Source organism: Xenopus laevis, chromosome 5L (assembly GCF_017654675.1).
Source record: "Xenopus laevis strain J_2021 chromosome 5L, Xenopus_laevis_v10.1, whole genome shotgun sequence".
In the NCBI taxonomy this organism is placed as follows: Eukaryota; Metazoa; Chordata; class Amphibia; order Anura; family Pipidae; genus Xenopus; species Xenopus laevis.
The window spans coordinates 55,861,829-55,876,964 of record NC_054379.1 but is presented as its reverse complement, the minus strand read 5'-3'; the positions used below and the strand labels follow the sequence as shown (position 1 = coordinate 55,876,964).

The 15,136-nt window shown below is 37.0% G+C and overlaps 1 protein-coding gene across 3 annotated transcripts in view; it reads right to left on the bottom strand.

The window, feature by feature from the left end:
• Window positions 1–15,136, bottom strand: part of pacrg.L (parkin co-regulated L homeolog) — a 344,840-nt gene that overhangs the window by 137,956 nt on the left and 191,748 nt on the right. For 2 of the 3 annotated variants that reach the window (XM_041562781.1, XM_018263100.2), the window contains one exon: window positions 8,951–9,100. In XM_041562781.1, the coding sequence (XP_041418715.1) occupies window positions 8,951–9,100 (150 nt within the window). Of the gene's footprint in view, window positions 1–6,659; window positions 8,451–8,950; window positions 9,101–15,136 lie in introns of those variants that run through there. The other variant, XM_018263101.2, reaches the window with a different exon arrangement.

The window sequence follows — 15,136 nt, the reverse complement described above, 5'->3', positions numbered from 1 at the left end:
CCTTTTGTAAAGTATAACAGTTTGACTTTGGAATGTACTATATTTAACTATAGTGAAATTCCATTGAATAGCAGTCCTCTACATCATAAAAAAGCTTGGCAAAGACGGCAATTAAACCTGAATGCTATGAGTCTGTGATTCATTCATGTACACGGATTAGTGCTTTATGAATCAAAGCTTACCAAACAGTTCAGTCTTAAATACTGTGGTTAGTAATAATGTTTTATAGCTACTAAGAGCTATTACAAACAAGAATCACTACAACATTTGGCATAATTTGCTGTCATTGTATTTGTACCAGGGTCTATAGTCAGTGATTTATTGAGGTAAATACTCTTTCAGGATCTTTTCATTTTAAAGGAACACTATACAGAAAGATTAGGGATTTAGAATATCATATACAGTATTAAGCTCATGTGTTGAGACATTTAGATGCTCAGACATTCAGAGGCTTTGTTTAAATATTGCTTAGCAAATAGAGTAGGCATTGCAATGTTCGAAATAATTTGGCCACAAGAGGTCACTGTTACATATAAGCCTTTGAATAAGACTGCCTCATCTGAGCAACCACTGCTGCTCTCACACTCATAGGTACAAATTGAACCATGTTGATTGATTTTATTGAACATTTATTGGAAATTAGAGGAATGAAATTGTAAAAAAGGGCATATGCAAGCTGCTGAGGAAAACCTGTGCTACAAAAAACAAATGTGTTACAGATCCAGATCCAGATACACTGGCAAAGAGCCATAAAGTAGCCAGTAAATGTGCTTTCTGCTGAAAAAAAAGTGATCAGCTCCATGTAACCGCTGGCGAATTTTCGCCGGTTAGGGAATTTGCCCCTATGTATTTGCCTTGTGTTATCTACTCAGGATGTTTTGCTTCACAGACGAACCCAAAATTTTGCTCAAATGCAATAGGAGTCAATAGGAAGACAAAATGACATTGCAGTTAAAGGAGTGGTTTACCTTTATGTTAAATTTTAGCATGTTATAGAATGGCTAGTTCTAAGCAAATTTTCAATTGGCCTTCATTTTTTCTTTTTATCATTTTTTGTTTGCCTCTTACTTCATACTCTTTCCGGCTTTCAAATGGGCATTACTTACCCCAAGACAAATACTCTGTAAGGCTACAAATGTATTGTAATTGCTACTTTTTATTACTCCTGTTTCTATTCAGGCCCTCTCCTATTCATATTCCAGTCTCTTATTCAAAACAATGTATGGTTGCTAGGGTGATATGGACCCTAGTAACCAGATTGCTGAAACTGCAATCTGGAGAGCTGCTGAATACAAAGCTAAATAACTCACAAAACGTAACAAATAATTAAAACCAAATGCAAAGTGTCTCAGAATATCACACTCTACATTATAAAAGTTAATCTAAAGGTGAACAACCCCTTTAGGGAATTGTTTTGTAATTTATATTTTATTGAGTTTTAACAGGTATCAATAACCACATATAACATAGTATAGAAACTCTGCAATAGCATATTCATTGCCTACCTACACTGTTAAAGAAGCTCCATTCACTATGCTACAACAGTTTTTTCACACAAAAACAACTATTTAATTATCAAAAACAAAAACATTGTATTATCTAGATATTCTTTCTTAGTTGTTCAAGCAAAAAATCTCCAGATCAGAACCCGCTTTTTCCATTAATTATGTACTGTAGTGAATGCAGCTGTATATCTAGAGTGATATCAGATGGGAGTGTTTTTTTCCCAGCCAAACAGACTGCATGTAGAATTTCTAGTGCAACTTTGTGAAAAAGTTAGCTGTTGGTGCAAGCACAAATTGTGCCACATCTACACGAGTTATGAACTGTTTAGGCCTAAATGGAGAGCCCCTTTGGAAGTGCACACATGGAAGCTAAAGTGGTATTGGAGAGTAGAGCTCAGGCAGGAGGTACCTTTGAATATGCTTTTGACAACACCACACCATGCAAAATAGTCTGCTCATCCTTAGACATTTACTTAAGCAGAACTTGTAGTCTGCCAGTGTAAAACAAAATTAAAATATTAGAACTCCATGCTTGGTAGAATATCAATATATTGTTTAGTGGTAAACGGTGGGCTCTAGGGCAGGGGCACACGGGCAGATTCGGGGAGATTTAGTCGTCTGGTAACTAATCGCCTCAAAGTTTCCTCGTGAGGCAAGATGTTCTCTTACTCATTCTTTGATCCTCTAAGACTAAACAGTAAAATGTTAACCACACACATATGTCTATAATATTTGGAATGGTGGAAGTGAATAGTGAACATCTCCACTTCTCAGTGTTTGTACAAATTTGCATGCAGTAGGGGACTTCTTTTTAATTATTCCTTCACTGATGTCAACAAATTAGTTAAATCTATTAAATTGATTAGGTTGATGTATATAATTTAGGATGTCTATATCTAAAGAATCATAAATCCAATTATGAGATTCTCCTCGTACCCTTAGATATTACCCCATCATACCTATCTTAATAAAGGACAGAAGAATCAATAATGTCAGTATTATGTTCATACACAATATTGCCTAAAGCATCCTAGAACCTGGCTTTCCAACATCTCATTTTAAAATCAAGTGTATTGATTTGGTCCTCCCTTTGCAGCTATAGCACTGTTACTGGGAAGGCTAAAGGAAAGGCTATACACTAGGTGGGTCAAGTTGATTTTTACTCAATATATTCGAGTTTTCGAAGGTATTTTTCCATCAAAACTCAAATTTTCTGGTAAAAAAAACCATGAAGCTGGAAACAGCTAGAATCTTAAAATACAAGTCCCTTGAACCATTTGAAGATGTTTGTAGCATTCATGATGTTCAAGTTTTTTTCGGGGGGTTTCGCTCGAAAACGCGATCAGTTCGAGCAATTTAAATTGTTTCTGCCGAAAACTCAATCAATCCAAGTATTCAAGTATCAATTCCAAGTATCATAGAAAGCATTTGAGTTGTGAGTTATTTCGAGGTATAAAAAAAACTCACAAACCTCTAAAACTCGACCATTGATAAATAACCTCCTAGATGACAGAACACTGCTAGTGAACTAAACCGACCCACATATACAATGTATACAGGATTCCAGTTTTAGTGTATAGCATTTAGTGTTTGTCATTTAGTAGCAGTGTACACTGCTTAGTTACAGCTTTCTTTGACTATAACACAGAGCCATAGCCCTAGTAATGAAAAGCAGTCCAGATCATTATTTCTCATTAACCAAACTGTAAAGTTTGCTTTCCACATTTAGGAAAGCAGCACCATTATGGCATCTACCATACCCATACCACCATATGGTGAAACTCAATTTATCACATGAGGCAATGCATTTCCACTTCTCCAGAGTCCAAAGAAGTGACCTTTACACCATTTCAGCAGATACTTTACATAGTGCCTGTCCTCAATTAAGCTTTTTTTCCTACAGGAGTAAAGCTTAAAAGACAGGAGTCCAATGTATTAACAATGTTGGGAATTGACATGAGACAATGGTCTGCTTATCACTACGTCTTAAAGGGATACTGTCATGGGGAAAAAAACATTTTAAAAATGAATCAGTTAATAGTGCTGCTCCAGTAGAATTCTGCACTGAAATCCATTTCTCAAAAGAGCAAACAGATTTTTTTATATTCAATTTTGAAATCTGACATGGGGCTAGACATATTGTCAATTTCCCAGCTGCCCCAAGTCATGTGACTTGTGCTCTGATAAACTTCAATCACTCTTTACTGCTGTACTGCAAGTTGGAGTGATATCACCCCCTCCCTTTCCCCCCCCAGCAGCCAAACAAAAGAACAATGGGAAGGTAACCAGATAGCAGCTCCCTAACACAAGATAACAGCTGCCTGGTAGATCTAAGAACAACACTCAATAGTAAAAACCCATGTCTCACTGAGACACATTCAGTTACATTGAGAAGGAAAAACAGCAGCCTGCCAGAAAGCATTTCTCTCCTAAAGTGCAGGCACAAGTCACATGACCAGGGGCAGCTGGGAAATTGACAAAATGTCTAAATGCCCCATGTCAGATTTCAAAGTTGAATATAAAAAAATCTGTTTGCTCTTTTGAGAAATGGATTTCAGTGCAGAATTCTGCTTGAGTAGCACTAATTACTGATGCGTTTTGAAAAAAACATGTTTTCCGATGACAGGATCCCTTTAATGAAAATAAGTCCTGTTGTCTCTGTGGCCTACACTTTTCCTCTTGAATGTCAAATAAAGGTCTGATTGTTTTTTTAGCAATCAATTAGAACAGACTAATTCCATCACATGGGAGGTTTAGAAGGCTGATCGATCTTTATTTATATCTTTCTAAAAGACATGGGTCAAGGATGGGAGTTCCGGAGAAATAAGTGAAACAATGTAACGTCAAAGTTTTCATCATACATCAGTAAGAATATGCTTAATTAAAGTGTACTAGAATTTTTTTTACTATGACAGACCTAATACTACTGACTGTTTAGTATTTTTTGTCTGTAACTTGCTGCATCATTATATTTACACTTTGTTTTCTGTTCATTACCTGAAAGACTAATTAGACAGATCAGAGAGAAATAATATGTCAGATGTTATGCAAACACATCAATAAACAATATCAAAAACAATTCTAAGCTTTCCGTGATCATTAGAAATAAAACAACCACAAGAAATGCCAGAAATAACACTAGGGGCAGATTCACTAAGGGTCGAATTTCGAAGTAAAAAATACTTCGAAATTCGACCCTCGAATTGAAATCCTTCGACTTCGAATATCGAAGTCGAAGGATTTAGCGCTAAACGTTCGTTCGTTCGATCGAAGGATTTTTCGTTCGATCGAACGATTAAATCCTTCGAATCGAACGATTCGAAGGATTTTAATCCAACGATCGAAGGAAAATCCTTCGATCAAAAAAAGGTTAGCAAACCTATGGGGACCTTCCCCATAGGCTAACATTGACTTCGGTAGGTTTTACCTGCCGAAGTAGGGGGTCGAAGTTTTTTTTAAAGGGAAAGTACTTCGACTATAGAATGGTCGAATAGTCGAACGATTTTTCGTTCGATTCGTTCGATTTCGTTCGTATTCGAACGAATTTAACCAATTCGATGGTCGAAGTACCAAAAAAATACTTCGAAATTCGAATTTTTTTCATTCGAATCCTTCACTCGAGCTTAGTGAATCGGCCCCTAGATGTCTGTTTAATACCGATTTTAAGATAAAGTCTTGCAGTTAAAAATAATGAAGCAATTCTGTGAGTGGCAATCTTGTTCCATAAAGGGAAGATAGGCCGCATTGTAAAAATGCAAATTTTAATTAAATAATATACAGCAAAAACAGTAAAGCAGTGGAGTGTACTCTTTAGAACATGCTAATATCAACGGTTCAGTGGCTTCATAGAGTAGATGGCATTTGCAATCAGAAATGCAGCCTGTGTTATTACCATTCACAATACTAACCTTTTTATGCTCACATTTACTCACTGTTCCCATTTCCTGAATCTCATAAAAAATTTATGAAAAGTGGCAATGCCTTTGTAGGAAGTTGAAGGCAGATATTGATACACAGTGAAACTGTATGCAAGGATAAAGTAGATATATAAAGTACATTCCCATGCAAAGCTTTACTGGAATGAAAGATTATTGTATTATTATTATAAAGCAATGTCCCAAGCTTGTTAAATTCTACTCATTAAGAAACACTCTCACTCCTTAGAAGGTAACATCATTCATTTTTAGTGCCGGCAGTCTCATAGAGTTCAATGGAATTCTGTTCTTTGAAGTAAGAATTTTTCTATTAAAATGACATTTTTGATCCAGAGTGCCAAAACTTCACTCAGCTGAGATATTGTGCTTTGACAGCTTTGTTTTTAAATTCTACGATTCAGTGACATCTGAATATAGATATATGATTATCAAAGAAACATAGGTAAGCACAGGACACAGGCTAAGGGTAAATATGTACAAGCAAGATTGGGTGGAAACACTAAAAAGTGACAAGTGCCATAGATATAGCAAACTAGAAAAGTAGCATAGACACTTGAGTATAATTTGACAAGCAGATAAAAACTAATCAAGGTGGCTGTACAGGTAGATCACAAATAGACAAACTAGCTGAAAAGATGGTTATGAATGCTACTTATTGTCCAGCTATCATAATTTTACTTTACTCTGCTTAACAAACCTTGCTACAGGTAGCTCAAGTGTGAGTTAAATTAAAGAATGTTCCAGGCATTCCACAATCCATTATGCTTTTGCTTTAATATCAAAGATTTTGAAAAAAAATGTTCTTTATTACTGTAAATAAATCACAATATGAGTAGTATTATTGATGTCCAATTATTTCACAAAACTTAACTTCATTCCTTTTTAGTTACAGTTATACATTTCACAATATAAGGCTGATTAGTAATTAATACAGATAATACTACATTGCCAACTACATTGGCAGCACAGAAAACAGTGCAACTAGCATGATAATTTAATAATCAGCCCTGTAGCATCAGCTTATATGACAAGCCAACCTCATTTTCTGCTTGATAATTTACAACGACCCCCTAAGCTTAGCTTTTCAACAGTTGCTCAGAGCCCGCTGAGCATGTCACAAACACTTTCCAAGGTGGTCACCCCCTGTGACAAGTTTGAAGTCCTGGATCATTGCTGCTATTGAGAAGCTGAAACTTTAGGCTGGTGCAACAAGTTCAGTGAATAAAATATGGCATTTTCAGCCACATTAATTTTTAGAGTTTAGTTCTCCTTTAAAAAGATTTTGTAAAAAGACGTTTGTAACAAAAGGGTTGGTGGGCTGGGTTCCTATTTGTTATGCTAATGTTCTGTATTTGTTGAGTTAATTTTGGGGTTGAAATTCACACACTTATGCGGTATCTGTATGTGTTGTCCCGGAACATTGCATTTTTCCGATAATAAACCTGCAATGGATCTCTCTGCTACACTTGCTCTGTGTACCAGTGAATCTGTTTAATTTGAGCTACAGGAGGGTGCTGATCCCTCCATCACTGAGCACTGGGCTCTTTATCAGTTGGAAAGGTAAAGGTTTGAGGTCATCAAAGGATTCTGGACCTCTGTTTACCTTCACATGTTCTAGTCACTTTTGAACATAACATGATGACATAACATATGATATGAATGTTTTCATTTTTACATTTCTGTGGATTGTGTTCGCATTGCACAAAATTCATATTACTGGTGATATTCGATTGCAGAAGGTATCATTTATATTTTTAAGCCAACCAAAATGAAAAGATGGACACTCTGATTGAGGTCCTTGGCTGTGTGTGTCTATTTTTTGATTTGGTTGGCTTGGACTCCTTATATGCTATGGGTCCAGAGCACAGCATCTGACTACCATTTAGTCACTATCCATTTATTAAATATTACTTGTGTATACTGGATGTGTAAAGAGCCATTGTTTCATATCTAACAGAAGGGCTCTTGGCCTTAGCACACATGTAATAAGAAACATTTCATTGAAACTATTTAAAGGTGACCTGTCATAAAAAGCTGTATAATAAAAGTCTATTTCAAATTAAACATGAAAACCAAATTGCATTTTATTCAAGGTCCCATATTCCATAAATATATTTAAAATTCTCAGTTGTCAATCATATACAGTATTACCTTCCCCACTTTCATGCCTCGGGCACAGTAATCACTTTCATTTTCCTTTCTACTACACTTGCTAGCTGCAACTGAACTCCTCTTATTCCCCCAAAATTTTGGGATACCTTAAAAACTGTTTCCCCAAAATGGCAGCTATCTGCTTGCTGAGATTACAAATTCCAAAACTGAAGAAGACAAGATTAAAATAATTTATACAGTGTAACTAAAGTTTATTTTGCTTGACTAACCCCAATAGAAAAGGATTTGTGATTATTTCTTAGTGCGACAGATCCCCTTTAATTTGTGTAAATATCTATTATATTGTGTAACTAGTCGAAAGATTATTTAATACATTGATAGATTTTATTTTAGATTTTAATGGTGTGTAATATATCAGTTTCAAGTTTGTGCCTCTGAATTATTTTTGCAAAACCCAACCCAAGTTGCTAGAGCAAAGGAAGTAATAAAGGTTTAATTGATTCTGCAGGCAAGAAAAACAAATCCATAGTTTCCCAATTTCTTGCACTCATTGTGGGTTCAAAAATCAGGCAACTGTCATAATAAGATTGTTTTTAATCCCATGCACTGCTTGAATGAAGTTAAATGTGTAATCATAAACTATGTGAGAGCTAATTTTGCAGTCATTTACAATTTTACACGATTGATGTACAGTAGTTCATGTGATTAACATTGTCGTAAACACTTGCAGGGGCAGTTCCCAGGAAGTCATCAGTGTCTTCTGACCCATCTCTTATATGTAAGCCACCACCAACTTCCCAAAAAAAGAGGGTCTTTCCACAAATTTCACCCAAACACATACAAACAAGCCATAGGGGTGTTTTTGTTTAAAAGAATGGAAAAGTACCTGGAAAAAAAACTGTTAAACAATAAGAAGGAATTTAAATATTGTTGTTTCAAGAGCCAAGGGCAAGATTATAGCTTCCACAAAATGTTCAGGAAACAAAATGCACTCATCTATTTAAAAAGCTGCTACAAAACTCTAAAAATGTAATTATTAAAAGATTATAGAATGGCTTCAGTGCTTCTGTACTTTGTTTAATAAGCTACGTGAGATGTATCATAAATTAAAATGTAATTTTATTAGATCCCAGAAGAGGGGAAAAACACTATAGTTATATTACTCTGATCTCCAAATGTACTTGACTTTATATAGAAAATGTATCATTTTAACACTGAAGCCATGCACCATGAATCTTTTTTTAGGTTGAAATAAAATGACAAAAGTTTTATAGCTATCAGATGTTTTAAGATTGCAAGACTGTGGTTAATCTGCTTTAAGAAAGGCGATCTTTGTATTTTACCCTTAATGTAGCAATGGAATATAATATAATAAAATTAAAGAAAAACCAATCTTACCGTTCACATTCTTGAAAATATTGAAGATAGGAAGAATCTGGCGGTAATACGGCACAAGAGCTTCCCCAACCATATCGGCTGATACAACAAGATGCTGAAGAACTTTAAGCGTGGTACAGATGACCTGCCGGTTTCTGATATTTAAGGCATCTACAAGAATCAAGAGATATGTGGTTGGTTTTAAAGTTTTTAAAAATAAATTGTACCTAAATAGCTGTACAATGTGAAAATACATTTAGCTAGAGAAAGCCTTTTAGTGGGTGAAAGATCAACAGTATATTAAACCTTCTGACATAGAAACCTAACAAAGGCAGCAGTTTCTTTTCTTTCTGTGCACTTGATTCTGCTAATTTTTCTGATGTACCCAGCATTGTACAGAGCACATACTCAGGGTTTATTGCCCCGTGCATTCAAACATCGTTACTATAGCAGAATTATATTATCATTTTTCTGGTCGAAACTGTATGTCAGTAAAGCAATAATGATACATATCTCAGCAGCACAATGAAGTTTCTTCATTTCCAAAGAAAAGCTGTACTGTATATGTAGCTTATGCTTTTAAGATTATTCATGGAAAAATGTCAGAGTCCTCTGTGGGTGTGCATGTAGGTGCACCTACCCCATGATATAAAAGAATAAATGCACACATGCTGACCACCAAGGCAAGCAAGGATGAACCCATTGTTCCACTGGCCAAGGAATCTGAAGTGGTACACATTAGCAGGCTGGAGAAATTAAGAAAGTTAAGAGGATCTGTCAAGCTCAGATGTGGGCAGTATCATAAAGTATGACAACAGTAAAAAGACATTTTTGTGTTGACCAAGCATTTGTATTGAAACCTGGTTTTATAGATATATGTGTAGCTTCCATATGGTTTTATGAAATGTTGTAACTTTTCTTAAATAGGGTAACTCAAAATAGTCCTTTGAATGGATGGGATCTTTGAATTATACCTTATAGCTTCAGCGATATTAAGAATGGAGAACTGATGCCTAAGGTGGAATTTTGTGTTTAATCCAATCCATGAGTATACAACAATGTGGACTGGTGGTTAGATGGGGCCAGGGTAGAAATTGTGCACAGGGAGGAGATGTTTCTCATCAGTAAAATGAACCCTGTGTGCAAGCAATACCAAGACGATCTGGCATGTATTTTATAGAGCCGCAGAATGGGCATACCATACTAGGGGTCGTTTATTATTAGGAAGACAGGCCTCAAAGTATAAAAAATTGTACAATTAGCCGCTTTATTTGCACTTTGCCTTTCTTGGTTAAAAAAGTGCCACTACCCCAACAAATACAAATGTGATACCGTGATCTGCAATATGTCACAGTCAGACCAGATAGAAGTGCTGCCTGAATGAGCAAGGGACATGTTCTTGTATGGCCAGTTGTCTATTTCTCATGTATGACAACCATAGTATACAGTATACAGTATATTTTGCAATTATCAAAATATACAGTCAATAAATTCAGATACTTTTTCCATCCAAACTACAATGACAAAAACAGAAAATAATTTATCCCTGTAAATATAAGGTGTTTATTCTCCAAAATAAAATCAGATACTGTAAAGCAAAGATTTGTTGTTCTAGCTTCTTTAAACAAATAAAAAAATCTATCACTGAGTCAAAACTTTTTTGGCTTTAAGCTAAATGTACTTATTTCAATGTTTGGAAAAATCTTCAGTAATTATGTGATGCAACATGCATCACTCTGTCTCCTGTTTATCGGCAGTCCAACGTAAGGTTATCAGATCATTTGAAAGATCAGGGACACTTCCATTAAATGCAAGTTGCTGGGTTGCACTGATAGCAAACTGACTGCATTTAAATTAAATGTAATTGGTATAGCCATTCTAGATGAATTTTTTTAGGCAGGTCTCTGTGTCAATCTATAAATAAGAGCATTGGGGACTGAAACAAAAAATGCTTGTAGCAAGCACGTTGCCATAATAAATACACTTTTCATTTATTGGCCTGTTAATGGGTTTCTGTCAGTGCCTACATCACCAGGATTTCTGGTTATCATTCCTTATGCTAAAGGTTTGGGGCATCTGGAGCCCACAAAATTACCGAGGAGTCAAGTGGAGAAGAATTCAACTGCTTACTTGGCCAGACAGTCCTGAGCCCAAGAGCAGACTGCAAGATGCTGAAAGAAGTCTCTAAAAAAAAATAGAATTTCATAAATGGTTCACACATATGCCTTCAGGATGCTTTTATTTGGAATAAAGAATCTTGGATTGTTTTGCCTTAATGTGCTCCTTAAGTCCAGTGTGCAAGCCATTTCAACTGAAACCCCATTGAGATGCTGAGGGGGAACTGGAAACAGGCTATGAATGTAAGAAACCCCTCAACCCTCACACAGTTAAAAAAATTCTTCATGGAGAAGCTGGAAAAATATCTCCAACTAGTAGACAGTTATAAAAAATGCCTACTTCAGGTTGTTTCTACTAAAGGGGACAGGTATTAGAGCCAAGGGTTTACTTCTGTTTCCACAGAAGGAAATTATAAATCCAGTAATTATTTTTGTTGAATATACAGTATTATTGCAAGGTCCATTTTTCTGTTCAGTAACATCACCTTTATAATAATTTACTATGATGAAGATTAAAACAAATACTTATATGTCCATGTGTTCATTTACATGGTGCATACTTACTTTTTTATATGACTGTAGTTCTATTACAAGACTAATGACATATTTGTTTTCTGCTTTTTTGCCTCGCTCATTTTTCCTTAAAAAAACATAGTAACATAGTAACACAGTAAGTTATGTTGAAAAATAGACACACGTCCATCAAGTTTAACCTTTTAACTTTATTTAAACCTGCCAACTGCTAGTTTATCCAGAGGAAGGCAAAAAACCCAATTTTAAGACTCTCCAATTGCCTCAGAGGGGGAGAAAAAATCCTTCCTGACTCCAACATCAGACTAGTCCCTGGATTAACTTGTACTATGAACTATCTTCCATAACCCTGTATTCTCTAATTTGCTAAAAAGCCATCCAACATCTCCTTAAAGCTATTTAATGTATCAACCTGTACAATTGATTTAGGGAGAGAATTCCACATCTTTACAGCTCTCACTGTAAAAAAACCCTTCCTGAATATTTAGGCAGAACCCCCTTTCTTCTAATGAGAATGGGTGACCTTGCATCGGCTGGAAAGACCTACTGGTATATAAAGCATTAGAGAGATTATTTTATAATCCCCTTATATATTTATACATAGTTATCATATCACTCCTTAAGCGCCTCTTCTCCAGTATGAACAACCCCAATTTAGCCAGTCTTTCCTCATAACTAAGATTTTCCATACCTTTTACCATCTTAGTTGCCCTTCTCTGTACCCTCCCTAATTCAATAATGTCCTGTTTGAGCACTGGAGACCAAAATGTATGGCATATTCTAGATGGGGTCTTACCAGTGCTCTATACAGTGGAAGAATGACCCCCTCCTCCAGTAAATCCAAGGTCCTTCTCCATTAAGGATTTGCCTAGTGCAGTCCCATTAAGGGTATAAGTGGCTTGAATATTTTTACATCCCAGGTGCATGACTTTACATTTATCAACACTGAATCTCATTTGCCACTTAGCTGCCCCAATTGCCAGTTTGTCAAGTTCCTGTTGCAAGGAAGCTGCATCCTGGATGGAATTAATTGGGCTGGATAGTTTTGTGTCATCTGCAAACACTAATATATTACTTACAATAACAAGTCATTAATGAACAAGTTAAATAAAAGTCGACCCAATACTGAGCCCTGAGGGACCCCACTAAGAACCTTACTCCAAGTAGAGAATGTACCAATAACAACCACCCTCAGTACCCGATCTTTTAACCCGTTTCCTATCCATGTGCAAACTTCATTAAGCCCAACAGACCTTAGATTAGAAAGCAGTCGTTTGTGGGGCACTGTATCAAATGCTTTGGCAAAATCCAAATAGATCAAATCTACTGCTTCCCAACTGTTCAGCATCTTACTTACCTCATCATAAAAAGCAATCAAATTTGTCTGACATGACCTATCCTTCAGTAAGCCATGCTGATTGCTGCTCATAATGCCATTCACTAGGACAAAATGTGAATGTGACCTCTTAACAAGCCTTCAAATAATTTGCCCACCCCAGATGTGAAAGTTACTGGCCTATAAATGCCAGGCTTAGATCGTAATCCCTTTTATTGGAATTACATCAGATTTTCTCCAATCCATAATACCAGATGAATCTGAAAAAAATCAGAAATAGTGGCTGGTCTAAAACTGAACTAAGTTCTCTCAGGGGTGTGTGCCATTTGTATTAAAGCTTTATGAATCATTTCCTGAGTCAGCCACTGACTAGATTCAGTTGAGCCAGCTATTAAGTGAGCCTGGGAACTCTGACTCCTCTATTGTATACACTGAAGAAAAGAACTGATCTAGCACATTTGCCTTTTCTGTATCTGTTACAACCATACTGGTGTGTATAAGAAACGGATCCGCACACAAGCTGATTAATGCAGTCGGGGAATATCCCCTTTTATTCAGCCACCAAACATCAACGTTTCGGGGGGGAGCACCCACCCTCGTTTCGGGGGGGAGCACCCACCCTTCATCAGGATCAAGGGTGGGTGCTCCCCCCCCCCCGAAATGTTAATGTTTGGTGGCTGAATAAAAGGGGATATTCCCCGACTGCATTAATCAGCGTGTGTGCGGATCCGTTTCTTATACACATTGGTTGCTAAGGGACCCGGCCGGGTCAATGGAAGGAACGCACCACCAATTGCAGGATTGGTGAACTACAGGTGTGCGGTAGGAGAATTACATTACAACCATACTGGTACCATTATTTAAAGAAAGCAACTGTCACGGTCGGGAACCCTAAACCAGAACTAATGCCAAGCTCCCTGGTCTCGGCTTCACCAGTAGTGTGACCGCCTTTGGCTTTGGGAGGAGCCCTCAGCGTACTCAGATGCCACCTGGACTTTTCGAGATGAGCAAGGTGAGGAGTTCTGGCAAGCAAAGGGGCACGACTGTTGTTAAAGTCAGTTAGGCCGAAGGTCGTGGTACAATAACGTAAGACAGATTCGTGGTCAGACAGGCCGGGTCGAGGCAGGCAGATAGCTAGAGTCGTCAGGCAGGCAAGGGTCAAACCGGGTAATCAATCAGATGGGCTGAGGCAGAATCGGAGTCAAATAATAGGCAGAGGTCAAACCAGAACGTCAAACAGGAGGGTTAAGCAGAGTCAAGGTCGGTTTCAGGCAAGGGTCAGGTTCCAGAGATCAGAGTAGTCAAACAGACAGGCAAGGGTCAAAACAGATAATCAGGATCAGATTCAAACAGAATAGCAACAGCTAATAGCACCAGGAACAAATCCTATCACGGGCAATGACATAAAAGAAAATGTCTCTTTAAATCCATTTGAATTTCGCGCCATTGCGCGCTGACGTCATCACGCCAGCGCGCACGCGCCTATATAAACCGGAAGTGCGCGCGCGGCGCGCATAAGGAAGCTGGCAGTGAAGGAGGACGGTGTGGCGAGCGTCCCCGCCGCACCACCACTAGATCACCAGGGTAAGGATTCCTTACAGCAACACTCTCAACCCACATCTTTTTAATAATAATATACTTAAAAAACTTTTTGTGGTTATTCTTTGCCTCTGCTGCAATGCACTCTTTATTTTCTTTCTTTGTCTTCCGGATTGCTGTTTTACAACATTTATTATAGTGCTTATATTCATTAAATGCAGCTTCTGTCCCAATAAAATTGTAGTTTTTAAATCCCTTTTTCTTTCCTATTAACTTCTTTACTTCTATATTCAGCCACATAGGGTGATTCTTTGTGCTTCTACATTTACTCCTTAATGGAATAATTGAGAACAGTAATGATTTAATATCATTTTAAATGACAACCATTTCTGTTTTGTGTTTTTAGATGAAAACATAATGCCTCAATCTATGCTCTGAAGGGCAGCCCTCAAGGCACTAAAATAAGCTTTTCTGAAATTCATTTGTTTTTTGCACTAGACATTAAAAAAAGAATATAACATTATGGTCACAATTACTTGTACATTAGCTATACGTTCTGGGTCATTAGAGATCACTAGGTCCAGCTTAGCATTTTTTCTGGTTGGTTCCTCAGTAACTCGTGCCATAAAAAGTTTATAAACTTGTTCCCATTAACTGTCCTGACAGTGCAGTTGATCTAGTCAA